The following is a 17,328-nucleotide window of genomic DNA, read 5'->3' as shown; positions in this document are numbered from 1 at the left end:
AATACTTAGTATATCAAAATTCATTCTAGATAAAAGGGGTATAGAAATATATTCGATGGCTGCGAAGATTTTGTTGTTATTCCATTCGCCAGTTTTCAAATGTTAACAACTATACCTAACTATGCTTAAAATGTTGGTGAAATTTTACTGGTTGGTTTACTTTCTAGCAGGTGCTTATCGGGTATTTGGATATAATTGCACAGTGAGTGATAAAGGTAGGTAAATAAATACATTATTTTAACATAAAAGTGCCAATCAGAACGCATGGTTTTTTCAATACGACCTGTACCTTTCAAAATGCAGAAAATTTCTGGCGATTCGAATTAATTCTCAATACCTACCTACATTAGGTACATATTGAAATGTGAAAAAATTTTGTCCATGAATGTTTTTTTCAAAATCTGTTGAAAACTTTCTTTAAATTTTGTAGAATCGGAAACTCGCAATCCCTATAAACATTTCGACCTCTTGGAAATTTAAGACTTCACTGAATTTTCAAAAAAAATTGAAATTGGAAGAAAATTTTGTAGGTATACAAAATATTTTACAATTTCAATAAAAATATGAACGCATTTTTTCATTTTTTCCACTACCTTTTTGACCAAATTCACCACTTTTTCACTTACTTTTACCACCCATTTTCAAAATCACTACTTTTTCGCCACGTTTCACTACCTGTCAGATATACCCAGGATTAGAAATTGCTTAATTTTTACATCAAAATTTGCAAACATTTTTCTTCATACAAAATTTCATCAAATTTCTCAAAACCACGTCAGATTTACCCTCTTTCAAGACCCCTCTCGTGGCCGGTGGCACAAATTTTGAATTTTAATCTTCAAAATGGCAGTTAATAAAATTTCACTCTCATTGCATGTCAACATGATCCATGATTTTTGATCCCTTACCTGTTCAACATTGTCTGGAAATTAAATTTGGTCAAAACGTTCATATTGCTGTGAAGGTCATTAGAACAATCAGGAACGCTTTATAATGATTAATGAACTTCGAGGATGTTAAAATACCTACATTTATACGGGGTAATTCAAGTACATTAACATGTCTAGCCATAGCCCACGCAACAACTTGATTTTAAATCCAGCGACACGACGTGATAAGTATTGCCCTACGACAAAAAATTAAAATTCTTATCGTAACATGACATTGGCCTACGATACGATTAGTACTTACTTCCCGACATTGAAGATACGATACGTAGTTATCTGACAGTGCACTGAACCTATATTTTTCTTTTCCCACATAAATTCAAATGAAGAGTTGAACTTTTAGTAGGTATGTATTTCTTTTTGGGTGTGAACAATTTTTGATTTAAGCGTTATTTTAAAATTTCCACACAATTCACTAAATAACTCTTAATTTAGCAATAAAAAATTATTTTTTTTCAAAACTTCCAAACCAACATGAACGTTATCTAATGTTGACCTTTTTAGGGTCAGTTTCGGGGAACGAAGGGTGGGCAAAAGAACAGCAAGGTAATCACTTTAAAAACTTGACGATCTGACTTATAGAAAATATGGAAATATTACAAATCAGAAAAAATTATTCAAATCTGAATGAAAGACACTTGAGTAATTTGAGACGTGTAAATTACCCCCACCCCCTCTCCTCTCCTCCTCTCCCTTTCAATCAACAGAAACTAAAAAGTATACTAGCTTAGAAAATCGCAAACTAATTCTAGTAAAATATTCCAGCAGGAGAACCGAAAAAGCTGAATTACTGTGATCTGTTTTTAAAAAATAATCAAAACCCTAGTAAAACATGGTCCCTTACAACCGATGTCCATATCACAATTACCAGTTGGTATGTCGATTTGGTAAGTTAGCATGTTTCAACAATTACTCAAGATATAGATTTTGTTTCATAAAATTACTGACTCTATCATCTAAGGTTAATTTATTACTGTCAATTTCATAGGACATCATAAATGGCATTTTCGAGTTACGTGGAATGATAAATATGGTAAGAAGATTATGTACTTGGCCCAATAACTAATCGAGAACTAAATCAAGTTTGTACCTCATTTATTTAGAAATGGCTCGGTCAACAAATAACATGGAAATCAAAAGAACCCGATGATTACTATTTGAATATCACAGATAATTCGATTTGGAGACCGAAAATACACTTGGAAAAGTAAAAATATTACCTATAATCAGTTTGGTGTGCTGTACCCAGCCAGGGTAGATATCCGCGTTTCAAGATTATTTACTCATCCAACTTGAAATTTCAGTCAAGCATTTGAGCACGATATGTTTATCGGACTTGGAAACACGACTGTATCAAATAATGGAGTAATGACACACGTAGCACCCTTAAACATACGATCACGATGTCAGATAAACTCATATTCTCCGCACATGGATTCGAATACTTGCCAACTTAATTTCACAATTGACATTATTCATGCCAATGTTACTTTCCAACAAGTAAATATTCCAATTTATTATACGTACATATACATAGATTTACTATTAACAAGAAAATCCTTCGAGTACACTCCGACTTGAACGAAAACAATTAAGCTAAGTATAATAATGAGCCTTGACTTTTAAAATTAAGGGGAGGGGGGTTAGAATATGCTATTTTTTGTTTGGTTTCATCCGAATTGCAGTAAGTCATTTTGAAAGGTTCCTTGTAAGGAAAATGATTGCAATGAGATGATAAATGGGGCATAATTTTATTTGTTCTTTTGAAGAAAAATTACTCGGATATAATATCACCATGGGCCATTGCAAGAACTCAATTCTCATCCTCTTTGGAAATAGATCAGAAAGATGAAGCGATAATCAAATCTGTAGCAGTGAACGTGACATTACAAAAAAATTCCCAGCTCACTCCCTGCAGCGAATTAGCAAGTTGGCATAATTTTCACACAGATTAATAACCCTAAAAGTACATTGTCTTTGATTCTACATATGTTAAATACCTAATCAATTTTCCATCAGGTAACTCGTTGGAAAAACTCATTTGTGAGCTATCATTAAAATATAATCCATCTATCACTCCGGACACAACGTCTCGAGATTTCCTTCATGCGCTCAACTTCACTATTTTTTACGCCGATGTAGTAAGTTCTTTAGTCCAACTTTTTTCTATAATGATCATTATGTATGTACTGGTAGATATTGCTCGCTAAAGAAGATACAAATTTTACAGGATGTTTCCGGAATGTTCCAGCTGATTGGAGTTGTAGAAGCAGTGAGTATAATTATATGTATTTACAAATCTTTCAAGGGTCTAACCCTGAAAAACACCAGTCACAGAAAATCCCTTCTATAATTGCCTCAATAGTCAAATACCATTAAAACATCTCAATTTGTTTTAAAATCGCCATATCAAATTAGACTTTTCAAAAAAAAAAAAAAAAAATGACGCTAAAGTTAATTTGGACGGTTTTCAGACCACTTTATAGAAAATCTGAAACTTCCAAAATATACTCGAAGGCTCCAGAACAGTTTTAAACCACCTCCAATCAACTCAGCATATTAAAAATGGGGTACTCTGAGTAAATTTCATTTCAACAACTCAATTGGGTAAAATGATGTGGAAATTTCAATTTTCAAAAATCTGCTATATAGGGTGCTCCAGAACTACCACTCAAAATGGTTCGAAACCATTTCTAATCGATTTGGAGGGTCAAAAACAAGGCACACACCAAATTTCAGCTTTCTTGGTCTATTTGGTAAAATTTTGATTTTTTCTCATTTTTGACCCAAGTTTGATTTTTTAAAAATTCAATAAAAATAAAAATCGTTTGTGAACTCAAAAATTTGATTTACTGTTTTCAAAATTCGTATTCGGAAAATCATATCACCTCAATTCAAACCAGATGGAGAATTATTTCAGCTGATTTTCAAATTCCAAGATTGAATTTTTTTTTTGATTTTCCATTGAAAATACAAGGTTACAGGTGTAGAAGTGACTTACGTAACTTCTCCCACGAGAATTATAAAATTACTTACTCATTCTCAAACGCAAAGTCATATTCTATCATTTTTGGAAGGTAATTTGTACTCACCTGAAACAAAGAAAAATCAATGTGAATTAGTTGGTTATAAAATGATTGATCAATCAACATGCAGATATGTAAAATAAAAATGGTCGAAGGCCAAAGTAAGTAAGTAAAAATTCTGACGACTCGACGTTTTATAAACAGTCCGTAATGATATTCGCAAATAAAGTGTCATAAAAATTGTAAAATTGATCTTGAAAATCACTCAAAAACACCAAAAATTGATGGACCATCAGAAAACGACCAAAATTCGAGAAAATGTCTCACTTGAGTGAAATTTTGCACATACTGCTCAAGTGATTAGATTATTGAAAAATACCAAGAATTCATTGGAAATTTTCAAAATTGAAGAATGATTTGACAAAACTGCAGAAAGTGTCACAAAATTTGACAAATTGACCTCCCCCCCCCATAATTGAAAATCACCGGAATTTGATCATAGTGTCTAGGTATCGGATTTTTTAAATAACTAGGTACTTTTTTCACTAGGTAGGTAAACTTTGTTTAAACCAAATTTTTAGAAAGCTCTCCACTCGCCCCCCCCCCCCAACACACAAAAACTGATACAATCAAATTTTTCACAGGAAAACTATCAAAAAAAGATTGAAATTGTAAGAAAATTTGTACGTATTTAAAATATTTTTCAATTTCAATCAAAATTATTTAAAAAATACATGACTGTGATCGCATTAATGAATTTTTTTATTTTTTTCACTACCTTTGTGACTAAATTTACTACTTTTTCACTATACTTTCACTACCTCTGAACAGATCAAGTCATTCCTACCCAGAGAAAGGAGATCAGATCTCACATGATAAGACGAAATTAGACCGCTTGAATTACGAGTAGATTTTGATCAGGCCTATTTAGATCTGCTTAAACTTGTATAATTAAATTTGATCATCAAAGTTTAGAGCATACTAAACCTGAACCTGATCACCCCCCTCATCATTTCCTCCTGAATGTCTGCTTAAATATGTATAAGTGTATGCGCTAAAAAGATCCTGCTTTACTCATTTATATAGACCTGGGAAGATCCTCAACTGACATGGAAACCAAGCGAATATAATTTCACTGAAATAAACATTCAAAATATTTCTCATCAAATCTGGAAACCAGATTTTGTATTGGTCAAGTAAGTAATTATTTTCAATTCATCCATTTCAACATACTCCTCTCCCAACAGCACCACTGAGGTTTAAAATCTTCATTGCAGCAGCGAATTCCACGACACAAGACCCTTATTAGACTCAGGCTATATGACTATGGTATCAAATCAAGGATTAGTAAGATTCTACGCACTGTCTATCAGTTTACAAGCAAAGTGCCCAGTGGCAATAAACAACATGCCATGGAATCAGCAAACTTGTCAGCTTCATTTTAACACCAGTGCACCAAACCCCATATTCAACATTACACATGCAAGTGAATCGCCTCTGGCAAAATTTATCAATTCAACTGTAAGTACATGCCACACGGTTTATATAATACTTATGCTCCAATTAGCCTCAATATACCTAATCTATACTCGACTTTTATTTATTTTAGTCTGAGAAAAATATTCCATCACCATGGATAGTCCACGAAATGCGAGAGATGAAACAGACGAATGACGGCCATAAGTCGTCCAATTATTCAGTTTCTATTGAAGTTGAATTACATAGAAACGACACTGAATTTCATCTCAGGCGATGTGTTCCATTTGCAAGTATGTAACAATAGACTTCTTGCAGTGAAATTTTATTCGATCGAATAATTTAAACTAATATACAAATGATTATGAACCTCCCAATAGGATTGAGGAGTGGAATGAATTTTTGTTCTGGTTTCCATTTTATTCCGCTCCGCTCCATGGATTTTAACCACTAAAATGAGCCAAAAACCATAACTGAAAATATTGATGTAGAATTTTTTAACCAAAATCACTGATTAAAAATTGAAATAAAATGAATTGGTACATCCATAACCAATTCATTTTATTTCAATACGGTAAATATTTGCAATTTTTGTCAACATTTGTGAAAATTAATTTTTTTTCTCTTGTCCCGTCGGCAATACTAAGTATCTAAATTCCCTTCTTGTCCAAATACTCAAGGAACTTCATCCCCTCGTCATCAATTGTCCGGTCCAGTTTGTCTGCGTCAAAGTCACCATATAATTAACACCTGAAAAAATGTCTGACATCTTGTACCTCGCCACATTCGCACAGATCGTCATCAGCCAAGTGCCATCTGTGTAAGTCGGATTTTGAGCGTGTTGTTCCGCTTCTAATTCTATTCAGCGTTTTCCAGAGGCTGTACTTCAGTTGGTTGCCTTGGGGCAATGATTCGCTCATAGTATTGCTACTTGATGATGTGTTCCAGATCTGACAGCGTTCAACTTCGGCAGGAGCACTCAATTCATTCACTGATCTCAGGAAACGGTGTCTAGATTTTAGTCTGCTTTCTGGTAATTCGTTGTAGCACTTGTAGCCCTGGATGGGGTGTAGGGGGTTGGTGTTGCTTTAGTTTTTTCTGCTCTGGCAGCCACCTCCCTACCCACTTCTAGTGGTGAGATCCCTGAGAGACAATGCAGAGCTATGAGTGGAGTTGGTCTGAGGCATCCTGTCACCAATCAGCAGGCTTCATTCAGGGGCATAACTACTTTTTTAGCATGTGCTGATTGTCCCCATGCTGGGCAAGCATATTCTGCAACTGAGTAACACAGCGCTAGTGCTGATGTGTGCAGGACCTCTGGTTTAGCTCCCCATCTGCTACCTACCAGCTTTCGGATCAGATTTGTTCTAGCAGCCACTTTCATTTTAGTTTTTTCACAGTGTTGCCGGTAGGTGAGTGATCTATCCAGTGTCATGCACTCCTAGATATTTGCGGTGGTCATTATGATTCAGTGCAGTGTTTCCCCATTGAATGTTGAACTGTCTCTTGGCCTCACGATTTTGCAGGTGGAACGAACAGGTTTCTGTCTTGGATGGATTTGGCCTGAGGTGGTTGGCTTTATAGTATTTGTCGAGTTCTTCTATTGCCTGATTCAGTGTGTCTTCCACCTCTATAAATGTGTCACACTGTGCCGTGAGCGCCAAGTTGTCTGCATAAAGGTAGCGACGTGCAGGTCCTCCAATTGGTTGGTCATTGGTGTAGATCCTGCGGCAAGCCATTCTTTTGCCTTCTCCAAGTGCTGTTCTGTCCATCTAAAGTCACATAGAACCTCTGGTCTTTAAGCAGTGTCATGATGATTTCTGTAAATTTGTAGTCCCTGGTCAGTTCATAAATCTTGTACCGAAGTAACCAATGACACACTGTGTCAAACGCTACAGTGAGGTCCACAAACACAGCACCAGTGACCTTGCGCTGTTCAAAACCATCCTCAATGTGCTGTGTTAAATTCAGGACCTGACTAGTACAAGATTTCCCAGGTCTGAAACCTGCCTGTTGACTGATTAGGTTCTAGTCAATATGCTCAGCTACTCGATTTAGGACCACTCGCTCAAATATCTTATACAGGTGACATAGTAACAATATAGGGCGGTACCTAGCTTTTAGGGTCGTTTGGGTCTTTGTCTGGCTTCTGGATAGCAATGACATGGGCCTGCCTCCATGATCGAGGTATTTTTGATGTTTCTACACAGGTGAATGAGTTTGATCAATTTTGGCACCATGTATGCTCGTTTTCAAGCAATTTTAACCATGTTTCATACAATTCTGGCAACATTTTGACAACTTGAATGAAAATTTCATCCTTTTTCGATAATTTTCAGAGATTTCTTAAGCCTCAACATCAGCATGTGTTGAGAGAAAATTTCAACAATTAATCACATAAGTACCTAATCCTCGCTCAATCCTGTAAAATTTTACTAAACTATCATCACTTTTTGGTTTCACCCCGTTTCAACACGTTTTCCACACTTCCAAATTTCATTGATTTGAAGTAATTTTCAGTAATTTCAATCATTCAATGCTCTTTTTTTTTGTCAAATTTTACAGGTTTTCAACATTTTTTTATGCAATTTTGACAAAATATTCCCACATATTTCATTACCTTTTGGTGATTGTTATGTTTTGAATTATTCCTCTAATGGAGGAATTGAGGAAAATGATCAATAATTTTGAAAAAAAAAGAAAGAAAATAACCTACATACATTTTTATGCACAAAACCATAACTGCAAAACCGTAACCAATTTTTTTTTAATTTCGATTTTTCCCAGGAAGCTACGAAGAAGAACTCAAATGTCGCTTATTTTCGAAAGATCTTCGCAGACCTATTGGTGATACGTATCGCCGTGGTCCACATACAAACATAGAGATCGATTACGTAGATTTGGTAAACTTTTACGCATGTTTAATTAAAGCTATTTTTTTTAATGAAAATTCTATTCAATCCATTCAAATTTTTTAGAATATTGAAAATGAAGTATTTTTCATCAGAGGACAACTAATACTGGTAGGTAAATCTTGCAAGTGTTCATTACTGTATTGCGCTATCTGTGATCATATTGTACTGACATATCTCTGTTTGAAATAATTACTTTCTATGTATGAATGCATTTGTCAGAAATGGCCTGATGAAAGATTATCCTGGGACCCGTCGGAATTCGGAAACAGGTTCAATTTATCAATCAAAGAACATGGATTATGGACGCCGCGTATAGCATTAGACAAGTGATGACTTGATTTTTCATTTAGAAAAAAAATTGCCAAATGATCTCAAAAAGTTTACATAGAAAATCACGTTGTGAATAATTTCAGCGAATTGTTGGGTGAGAATCACTTGGAGCTATCAAAAGATTTCTATTCGAACTGCTATTGGATGGAAATTGATTGTCCACGCAGTCCTAAATTTTTAAGTGGGGGTCGATTAGAGGTATCGTCGGATGGTAACTTGACGTGGACTTTACCAATGAATTTTGATACAAAATGCGACATGAAATCTAATGGTTGGCCATGGGATCCTCAAACTTGTTACCTCGATTTCACAATCAATACACATGAAATGCGTATACGATTGAAATACAGTGAAGTAAGCTTCATTTTCTTCTATATTGGTACATATCTTTCTTTCTTCTCTCTAAACAGTTCGTTTTTACTTAAACCATGACATTAGTTCACTGAAAGGTTATCATTGTGGAAGATAGTCCAAACGTATAGCAAAGAACCCTCAACCGCATTCAAATTAGAATTCAAGTTCGATTTAGAAATGAAAAGCTACTCTTTGCAAGTCAAATTAAGTTTAATATTCATTGGTTCGTATGCACCAAAATTTCGTATTTTACAATCGCTAGTTTCGAGCGAAATTTCTACAACTAACCCCCCCCCCCCCCATTTCTGCTGCAGGTGTAAGTTTGGTGATGTTGACATCATTTTTGATACCACCAATGAACAAGTTTAAAGTGATATTGAAAATATTATCCGTCAAACTTGTAGCAATATTTTTGGCCATATTGATGTATTCAATTCCTCAGTTCACTACACGAGCTCCTAATTTTTGTAAGTAAAGATGTATGAATTTAATTAAGAGGACAAGACGTGATATAAAAATATTCTATGCTTTTTTCCTAATTTGATGTTTTGTACTCTACTTTAGTGATCGGATACATCATTTTATTAGCGGTAGTGGGAATATCTAGCTGCGTTACTGCCTACTTGGTTCGATTGGCAAGAAAATCACGTTTGAATAATCCATCAGCAAACAAAGTATGTCCATTACAAATTTCTCTTTTAATAGCATAGGTAGTTGAAATTTCCCTAAAATATTTTTCAAGTATGATTGAAGCAGACCAGATATGGATATTCCTTGAATGCAATTTTATTCGAACAGATTTAATCAGATCCATCTGCTCATTTTTTAATAAATCAATTCAGATCTGATCGAATCTGATCATACCAGTTTGATCAGATCAAATCAAACCAGATTGCATACATTCACATTTGATCTGACCACATCTAGTCCAATCAGAGTTTTGAACGGATTTAGATGTAGATATGCTCAGACTTGATCAGATCCTATCTACTCAGCCTACGTTCACATGCATGAAATATGAAATTGAAATTATTTATTAATTATCATGTTGAATATTTTCTCATTCAGGAATCGACGAATCCAGAGGAAAGCAAAAGCAAAAATGATACAATATTGAAGACAATATCAACAGAGGCCATTAAACCTACTAATGACGAATACGCTTCTGGGTCTTCCAAGACAACTGAATCTGAAACCGACTGGTTAAAAATAGCCATAAAGATCGAGTTTTCATCGTTTGCAATTTGCTTAATTATTTCTGTAATTCTTATTATAAGTCTGATGAACTAAAGTGACATTTGACAAATGATTCAATTTTATTCCATTTCAACATGGATAGGTTTTTGTGCGAGAGGAGAGGGATGGTCATTCCAAACGTAACATAGACTTTTGAAAACAAAAAAAAAAAGTATTCAGTTGATCTTCTGACATTATATCAAGATTTAGAAAACTTGGGAAGAAAATCGATCGACTTTTTTGAAAATTTAGAGGAAAAATTCATCGATTTTTTTGACATTTGGTAGGTCAAATTTTTGAGAAAATCGGGATGAATTCTTGGCGTTACCTAGACTTTAAGTAAACTTTTAAAAAATTCTTATGAATTTTTGATATTAGTATGTCAGGGCGAATTTTATTGAAGATTTTCCAAATTTTGCCTGTCTTTTAAGAACTTGGAAAAAATCCAGATAGGTACGTATTTGATTTTAGACTTTTAAATATCAAGTTTGACTTTCAAGAACTTGAACTTTGAGAAAAAAGTAACATTAACCTATGTGAAACGCATGACATTTTGTAAGACTTTTGAAAACTTCCATAAAATTTCAATAAATTCTTGACGTGAAGCAAAAGGCATACCCATGATTCAAAATGTTTCTTGTAGAGAAGACTTTACCCTCATTTTTAAAGAGCTTGCTGCTTGCAATTGACGAAGATGACATTCTGCAAAATATTAATTTGAGCTTTGAAAGAATAGAAGAGTTCAGCTGTTGTTTTTTTTCCATTGGATGATAAAAATCACTACTAAAATCATCATTCGTTGCATTAGTATGTTGCTGTAACTCATTTTCTCCCTCAAATTTCGATCTGGGTCTCACAAATTAGCATTCTGAGTTCAAGTAATACTATTCAAGAAAATTAACAAATTCGTTTTACTTCTTTTACGAAATTATTTACAAGTTCTATGAAAAATTGTATTACTTTTGGTACATTTCATTGGTTTTTATTTTCTCTTCTATGCCTACGTTTTTACATAGTTTTAAACATTTTCAAAGCAATTCACAACATGTTACATGTTTTCATGCTTTTTCACGAATTCTTGGTCAAAATTTTCTGAAATATCACGACTTTGAACGGTTTGAAGCCTATGTGCTTGTTTCCATTTTCTATACCTAGGTACCTAAAATTATACATGTTTTTGACACAATTTTAATGTTCGGTCAAACGATTTCAAAATTTTGATACTTTTTACGTTTTTTACACGAAAATATAAATTTTGATGCTTTTATCAAGTTTTTGTATAATTTTAACCCTTAAAGACCCAGGCTAATCCTGAGATGTTGTGTGAAAATGCTTTCAATTTCCTGAATTAGATCATCACAAGCATCACTTTAACCCACAGTTTGCCCCCCCCCCAGCCCCTTAAAGCCGTCTCGTAAAAGCCGTACCGATTTATTTAATTTTCCTTGAAAACCGAGAAAGCAAAAACCCCAATGAGGTCAATCATGGAACTGAATGATATAGTATCATTAGGTGTACTGAATGAGTGAAAGCATATCCCCAAAGAACACCCCACCCCTTTTTGGGGGGCAAATTTTCAAAAAAGTTGGGATAAAAAAATTAGACCCATGCTCCATTTTTGGATAAACATATTGATGGTAGACCCTTCACAAAATGAAATCATGAAAGGTGTGAAAATGGTGGACCAGAGCGATTTTTTGAAAATTTGATTCGCTTGTCTCGATAAAAACCCGAAAAAACAGAGCATGAATACGCAAAGTACACAATATGGGAAATATTATCAAGTAGGCTTGAAATGACAGAAACAAGAATTGAAAGGAACACAGGTGCTTTTAACAGCACATAAGTTCAGATAATCTACAATCCACCCATCAAATTTGTTTATCACTCAGTGGATATTCTTTCTCGATATTTGTCACCAAATAGTTACATCCTACAAAGGTTAGCAGTACGATTGTTTTTCTGCAAAAATATCGAAATAGGTTTATCAACCACTTTGAAAAGCTTTACACAGTCAAATTGCAGCTGTCTCTGGCATTTCATAATGTTGAAGCATTCATGAAGAAGTCACTATCCCTCCCCGATCATTGATAGTGAAGTTGTACATCTTGAAAATTGCTTGAGCAGAATTTGTTGTTTCCAATCATAATATTTCATGATGTTGAACTACACTATCAATGATCGAGGATGGATAGTGACTTCTTCATGAATGCTTCCACATTATGAAATGCCAGAGACAGCTGCAATTTGACAGTGTAAAGCTTTTCAAAGTGGTAGATAAGCCTATTTCGATACTTCTGCAGAAAAACAATCGTACCACTAACCTTTTGCGGGATGTAACTATTTGTTGACAAATATCGAGAAAGAATATCAACTTCAGCAGGAATTTCTCAAAACATTCAAAAGTTCAGAGTTGTGGTTGAACAACAGTTGAAAGCTTTTTACTGAATCTCAAATCCCCTGAATCCTGTAGTCATAAGCTGGACACAATCTCATGATTGTAAACCTCGACTTCTGCTCGTGCAATTTTCATGATGTAGAACTACATTATCTATGATTGGGATGGGATAGTGACTTCTTCATGAATGCTTGAACATTATGAAATGCCAGGGAGTGCTGCAATTTGACTGTGTAAAGCTTTTCAAAGTGGTTGATAAACCTATTTCGATATTTTTGCAGAAAAACAATCGTACTGCTAACCTTTGTAGGATGTAACTATTTGGTGACAAATATCGAGAAAGAATATCCACTGAGTGATAAACAAATTTGATGGGTGGATTGTAGATTATCTGAACTTATGTGCTGTTAAAAGCACCTGTGTTCCTTTCAATTCTTGTTTCTGTCATTTCAAGCCTACTTGATAATATTTCCCATATTGTGTACTTTGCGTATTCATGCTCTGTTTTTTCGGGTTTTTATCGAGACAAGCGAATCAAATTTTCAAAAAATCGCTCTGGTCCACCATTTTCACACCTTTCATGATTTCATTTTGTGAAGGGTCTACCATCAATATGTTTATCCAAAAATGGAGCATGGGTCTAATTTTTTTATCCCAACTTTTTTGAAAATTTGCCCCCCAAAAAGGGGTGGGGTGTTCTTTGGGGATATGCTTTCACTCATTCAGTACACCTAATGATACTATATCATTCAGTTCCATGATTGACCTCATTGGGGTTTTTGCTTTCTCGGTTTTCAAGGAAAATTAAATAAATCGGTACGGCTTTTACGAGACGGCTTTAAGGGGCTGGGGGGGGCAAACTGTGGGTTAAAGTGATGCTTGTGATGATCTAATTCAGGAAATTGAAAGCATTTTCACACAACATCTCAGGATTAGCCTGGGTCTTTAAGGGTTAACACTTTTTTATGGTATTTTTAACTATATTTCAAAATAGATGGATCATTTTTTAGTAATTTTAATAAAATAATTTAAAGCTTGTTCTTAGGTTTGGTATCACTTTTGACGTGTTTTCAACACTTTTTCAAGATATTTTTGGCAAAATTTCATTTTTTTTTGTTTTTTAAAAATTTGTTTTAAATCCTTTTTTCGGGCTTTTGTGAAATTTCACACGTTTCTGACACTTTTTCATACATTTTCATTAGTCAAATTTTACTAAAAGATTTCCAGTTTTTGGTGATAATAATCCTCTATTTATGTTCTGAATCTATGTAAGTATTGATACATTAAATTTCATTGTCTTTTACCAAAGTTTCAAGAAATTTTTACAACATTTTGTCTAATTTTAGTGAATTTTCATTATTTTTTTATGGCTTGCGGCAGCATTAATTTAACAATGTTTCATTCATGGGGTCAAAATTGGGAGAGGGGATTGTTTCCTTTTCCTTCCTACTTTAGTACCCAATTCTTGTCTACAGAACATGCAAACAATGCATGCACATGCAATCTTTCTGCCTTTACAGCATTTATCCTACTTACAAATTCAGCCAAATTGAAGATCAAGTGAGCTTTAGTGATAAGATTATGCGTAAGGTTAATTTTCAATACATCTAACGACACTATAGAAGCTTATACCTACTTGTAATATCAAAATCAATTCATATAGATAGGTATGTACTTGAATAAAAAAAATACCAAAATACAAGTACCTACACATGAATTTTATACACTTGAAAATACACGAGAAAAAAACTGCTCAGTTGAATAATGCGACGTATATTGCAAACATTATTGTAAATATTTCATTCAACAGTTTTAATACTGATAGTTAATAATTTGTTAATAAGTATAAGTGACATTTCTCGTGCAAAACTGAACCATTATCAAAGAATCTCTTGATTTTGACTGATGAGCTATCATTTGAAGAAAACATGTTAAGTAAGCATCCTGCATGAATTACAATTCTACCATAGAATATCATTATTAGTACCTATACCTAATGATGCAATTCCTCAACATGATATTCACAGAACGCAACGTCCTGTGGTGGATGCTCCTATTTCAACTCATATGCAATACATTTGTCACGCTGAATATAAATATCGCTATAGTTTCCATGACAGGAACACCATCCTCCACTCAAGAGGAACCCAAAGTTCATGCAGCAATTTGCCCCAATGAATCGTTCTTTTTAAGAGATTTTTTAACGACTAATGAATTATCATCGTCCAATACTCAAGAAGTAAGTCAGTCTGAATTCTATTCATCATCATTCATGAAGATCATAACAATCAAAATCAACAGTTAGTTTGTCTCTTGTGAATCATCCACCCTTCATCCCCTTCTAATTGACAACAAACAACACCATGACATTTACTATGCATGATCATTTTCATTTCCAGGGTGTGATATTTGATTGGTCAGAATCTGAGAAGAATATCGTACTATCGGGGTACCACTGGTTGAATTATATTTCAATCTTACCTGGCGGAGTTCTTGCTCATAAATTCGGATCAAAAATAATGGCAGGATACGCGCAGCTAATTTCTTCCACAATGTCATCATTGATCCCAATTGTTGCAACTTATGGCCCACTCAAAGTGGCATGGCTCAGAGCAGTTCAAGGAGTTTTATCTGTAACAATTTTGAGAACATATCGATTAAAATAAAAAACGATCACCATCAGTAAAAATGTTTTGTTTCAGTTTATGTCTGTGCCTGCTGCATTATACACCATAATAGGAAAATGGGCCCCACCGCAAGAGCGTGGCAAATTTGGGGCTGCTTTATACAGTAAATAAGTTTTTTTTTTTAGTATTGCATGAAAAAACCCACATTATCTTTAAAGATGCAAATAGGGGTAGAAAATACTTATTTACTTAAAATTTATATTCATTACAGGTGGTTCAATGGCTGGAACAATTTCAGGAAACGTTTTATTCGGATACATCGCGCAATATATGAATTGGGTATACGTTTTTCATTTTACTAGCATTTGTGGAATTATTTGGAGCATACTCTGGTACACATTGATTCACGACTCACCAAGCCAACACCCTACCATAACGGTGGAAGAAAAAGAATACATCGAAAGTAGTCTGAAAGGAGCTACGTCGTCGACAAAAGTACGAGAATCATCTAATGCGCGCGCATTTCAAATCTTGAAATGTCAACGCACTGCGCAGATGTTTTACTGAGCACGCGCATGCGCTGTTCTCAACTTATAGCGACGTGCGCACGCATGCGCGCTCTTATTTTTAAATTTTTAATCATTCTCACTGTTTATTAGACCAGGATTCCGTGGAAAAGTATTTTGTGCAGTGTACCTGTCATCGTTACTACATTAGCTGCAAATGCATATCTGTGGGCTTGGGTGATGTTGTCAACCTACTCTCCAGTATACCTCAAAACCATTTATGGATTAGATTCAAATGAGGTTATTGATTCAGTTTCATCTACCTAAGCCTCTTATTTCACAATAAAAAATCACACGAATTTTATAGATAATATTCAATGGTTGTTGAATATTTAGATTGGAATAATTTCAAGTATACCTAATATCGTAGTGAGCATATTGATATTTGGAATTGCATACTGCATCGATTTCACATTGAAAAGAAAATTACTAAATATCACAACCATTAGGAAAATGTGCGCTTTTCTAGGTATATATTAACAGCTTCTTTATCTAAAACACTAAACAAGCTATTTCTAACACGTCTTATGGTTCTAATTACATAATGTATATTTTTTTCTTCCCAACTAAAGGTACCACGTTAGCTTCCATTCCCATAATTATTATTGCATTCACAAAATGCGACTTGACCCTGGTCCTCATATGCTTCATAATTCATTGCATAGTAAGAGTTTCACTTCCGTTTGGAGCTACATTGGGCATCATAGACATAAGTCCTGAATTTTGTGGTAAGTGAGTCTCGTGAAATTATCATTCATTTACATCAAAATAAAATAATATTATTAACGAAGTTATAAATTTCATTTTGTAGGAATTACTGAAGGATTATGTGGAACGTCAGCTTCTATTAAAATTTTTCTATTTACTTGTGTGGTGAATTACTTCACGGGAATCTTGGTAAGAATTGGACACATTTTTCCAGTAAAATACATACATGACTTACCTTATTGAAAGAAATTTTTATAATATTATTTACAGGAAATCAAAAAATTGTGGGAAATGGTATTCTTATATTCTACAGGATATTTGATTGTAGCCAACTTGCTGTATTTGATTTTTGGCACTTCTGAGGTTGAAGCCTGGAATTTTACCAATCACAATGAAAAGCGTGAGTCAGAGGACATACAAGATGGAAAATGCGAAGTAGCTCCTTGACATTGATGTTATTTTTTTTTTCAAGTTACAAAATACAATATTTTACAACATGGAATAGATTTTATGCAAAAGAATATAGTTTGTTTAGGAGTTCAACTTATGAAAATGAGATAATTCAGAGGAAGGGGTCTCCTCAAAACCCCGATTTTTTGCGTTTATGTCTATGAATATGCCCTTAGAGAAAAATATGCTCGTTCTACTCATGAATTAGTAAAATTGTTCTACATAACATCCTCAACAAAAAAATCTCCTCTTCGTAATTTTACACGTCTGCTTCACTCCCCCCGCCCCAATGTGA

At 34.2% G+C, this 17,328-nt stretch overlaps 2 protein-coding genes across 2 annotated transcripts; both read left to right on the top strand.

Moving 5' to 3' along the window:
- Positions 1 to 78: 78 nt before the first annotated feature.
- On the top strand, positions 79 to 10,354 carry LOC135848225 (uncharacterized). Its single transcript, XM_065368063.1, has 19 exons — positions 79 to 215; positions 1,713 to 1,834; positions 1,936 to 1,980; positions 2,051 to 2,154; positions 2,252 to 2,447; positions 2,717 to 2,876; positions 2,967 to 3,088; positions 3,178 to 3,219; positions 5,060 to 5,169; positions 5,251 to 5,494; positions 5,583 to 5,742; positions 8,237 to 8,352; positions 8,428 to 8,472; positions 8,584 to 8,690; positions 8,778 to 9,048; positions 9,133 to 9,271; positions 9,363 to 9,515; positions 9,613 to 9,722; positions 10,117 to 10,354. Exons 1-19 carry the CDS (start codon positions 122 to 124, stop codon positions 10,336 to 10,338), a joined length of 2,562 nt encoding a protein of 853 aa, XP_065224135.1. The 5' UTR covers positions 79 to 121; the 3' UTR covers positions 10,339 to 10,354.
- A 4,100-nt stretch (positions 10,355 to 14,454) lies between these two features.
- LOC135846478 (sodium-dependent phosphate transport protein 3-like) lies at positions 14,455 to 17,077 on the top strand. The gene is made up of 10 exons (XM_065365586.1): positions 14,455 to 14,617; positions 14,710 to 14,921; positions 15,082 to 15,315; positions 15,385 to 15,472; positions 15,581 to 15,804; positions 15,969 to 16,115; positions 16,212 to 16,344; positions 16,448 to 16,603; positions 16,687 to 16,772; positions 16,854 to 17,077. Exons 1-10 carry the CDS (start codon positions 14,611 to 14,613, stop codon positions 17,028 to 17,030), a joined length of 1,464 nt encoding a protein of 487 aa, XP_065221658.1. The 5' UTR covers positions 14,455 to 14,610; the 3' UTR covers positions 17,031 to 17,077.
- Positions 17,078 to 17,328: the final 251 nt, after the last annotated feature.

Source organism: Planococcus citri, chromosome 5, assembly GCF_950023065.1.
Source record: "Planococcus citri chromosome 5, ihPlaCitr1.1, whole genome shotgun sequence".
NCBI classification, from domain to species: Eukaryota; Metazoa; Arthropoda; class Insecta; order Hemiptera; family Pseudococcidae; genus Planococcus; species Planococcus citri.
Note: the sequence above shows the minus strand (reverse complement) of the source record. Positions and strands in the feature narration are given on the sequence as shown.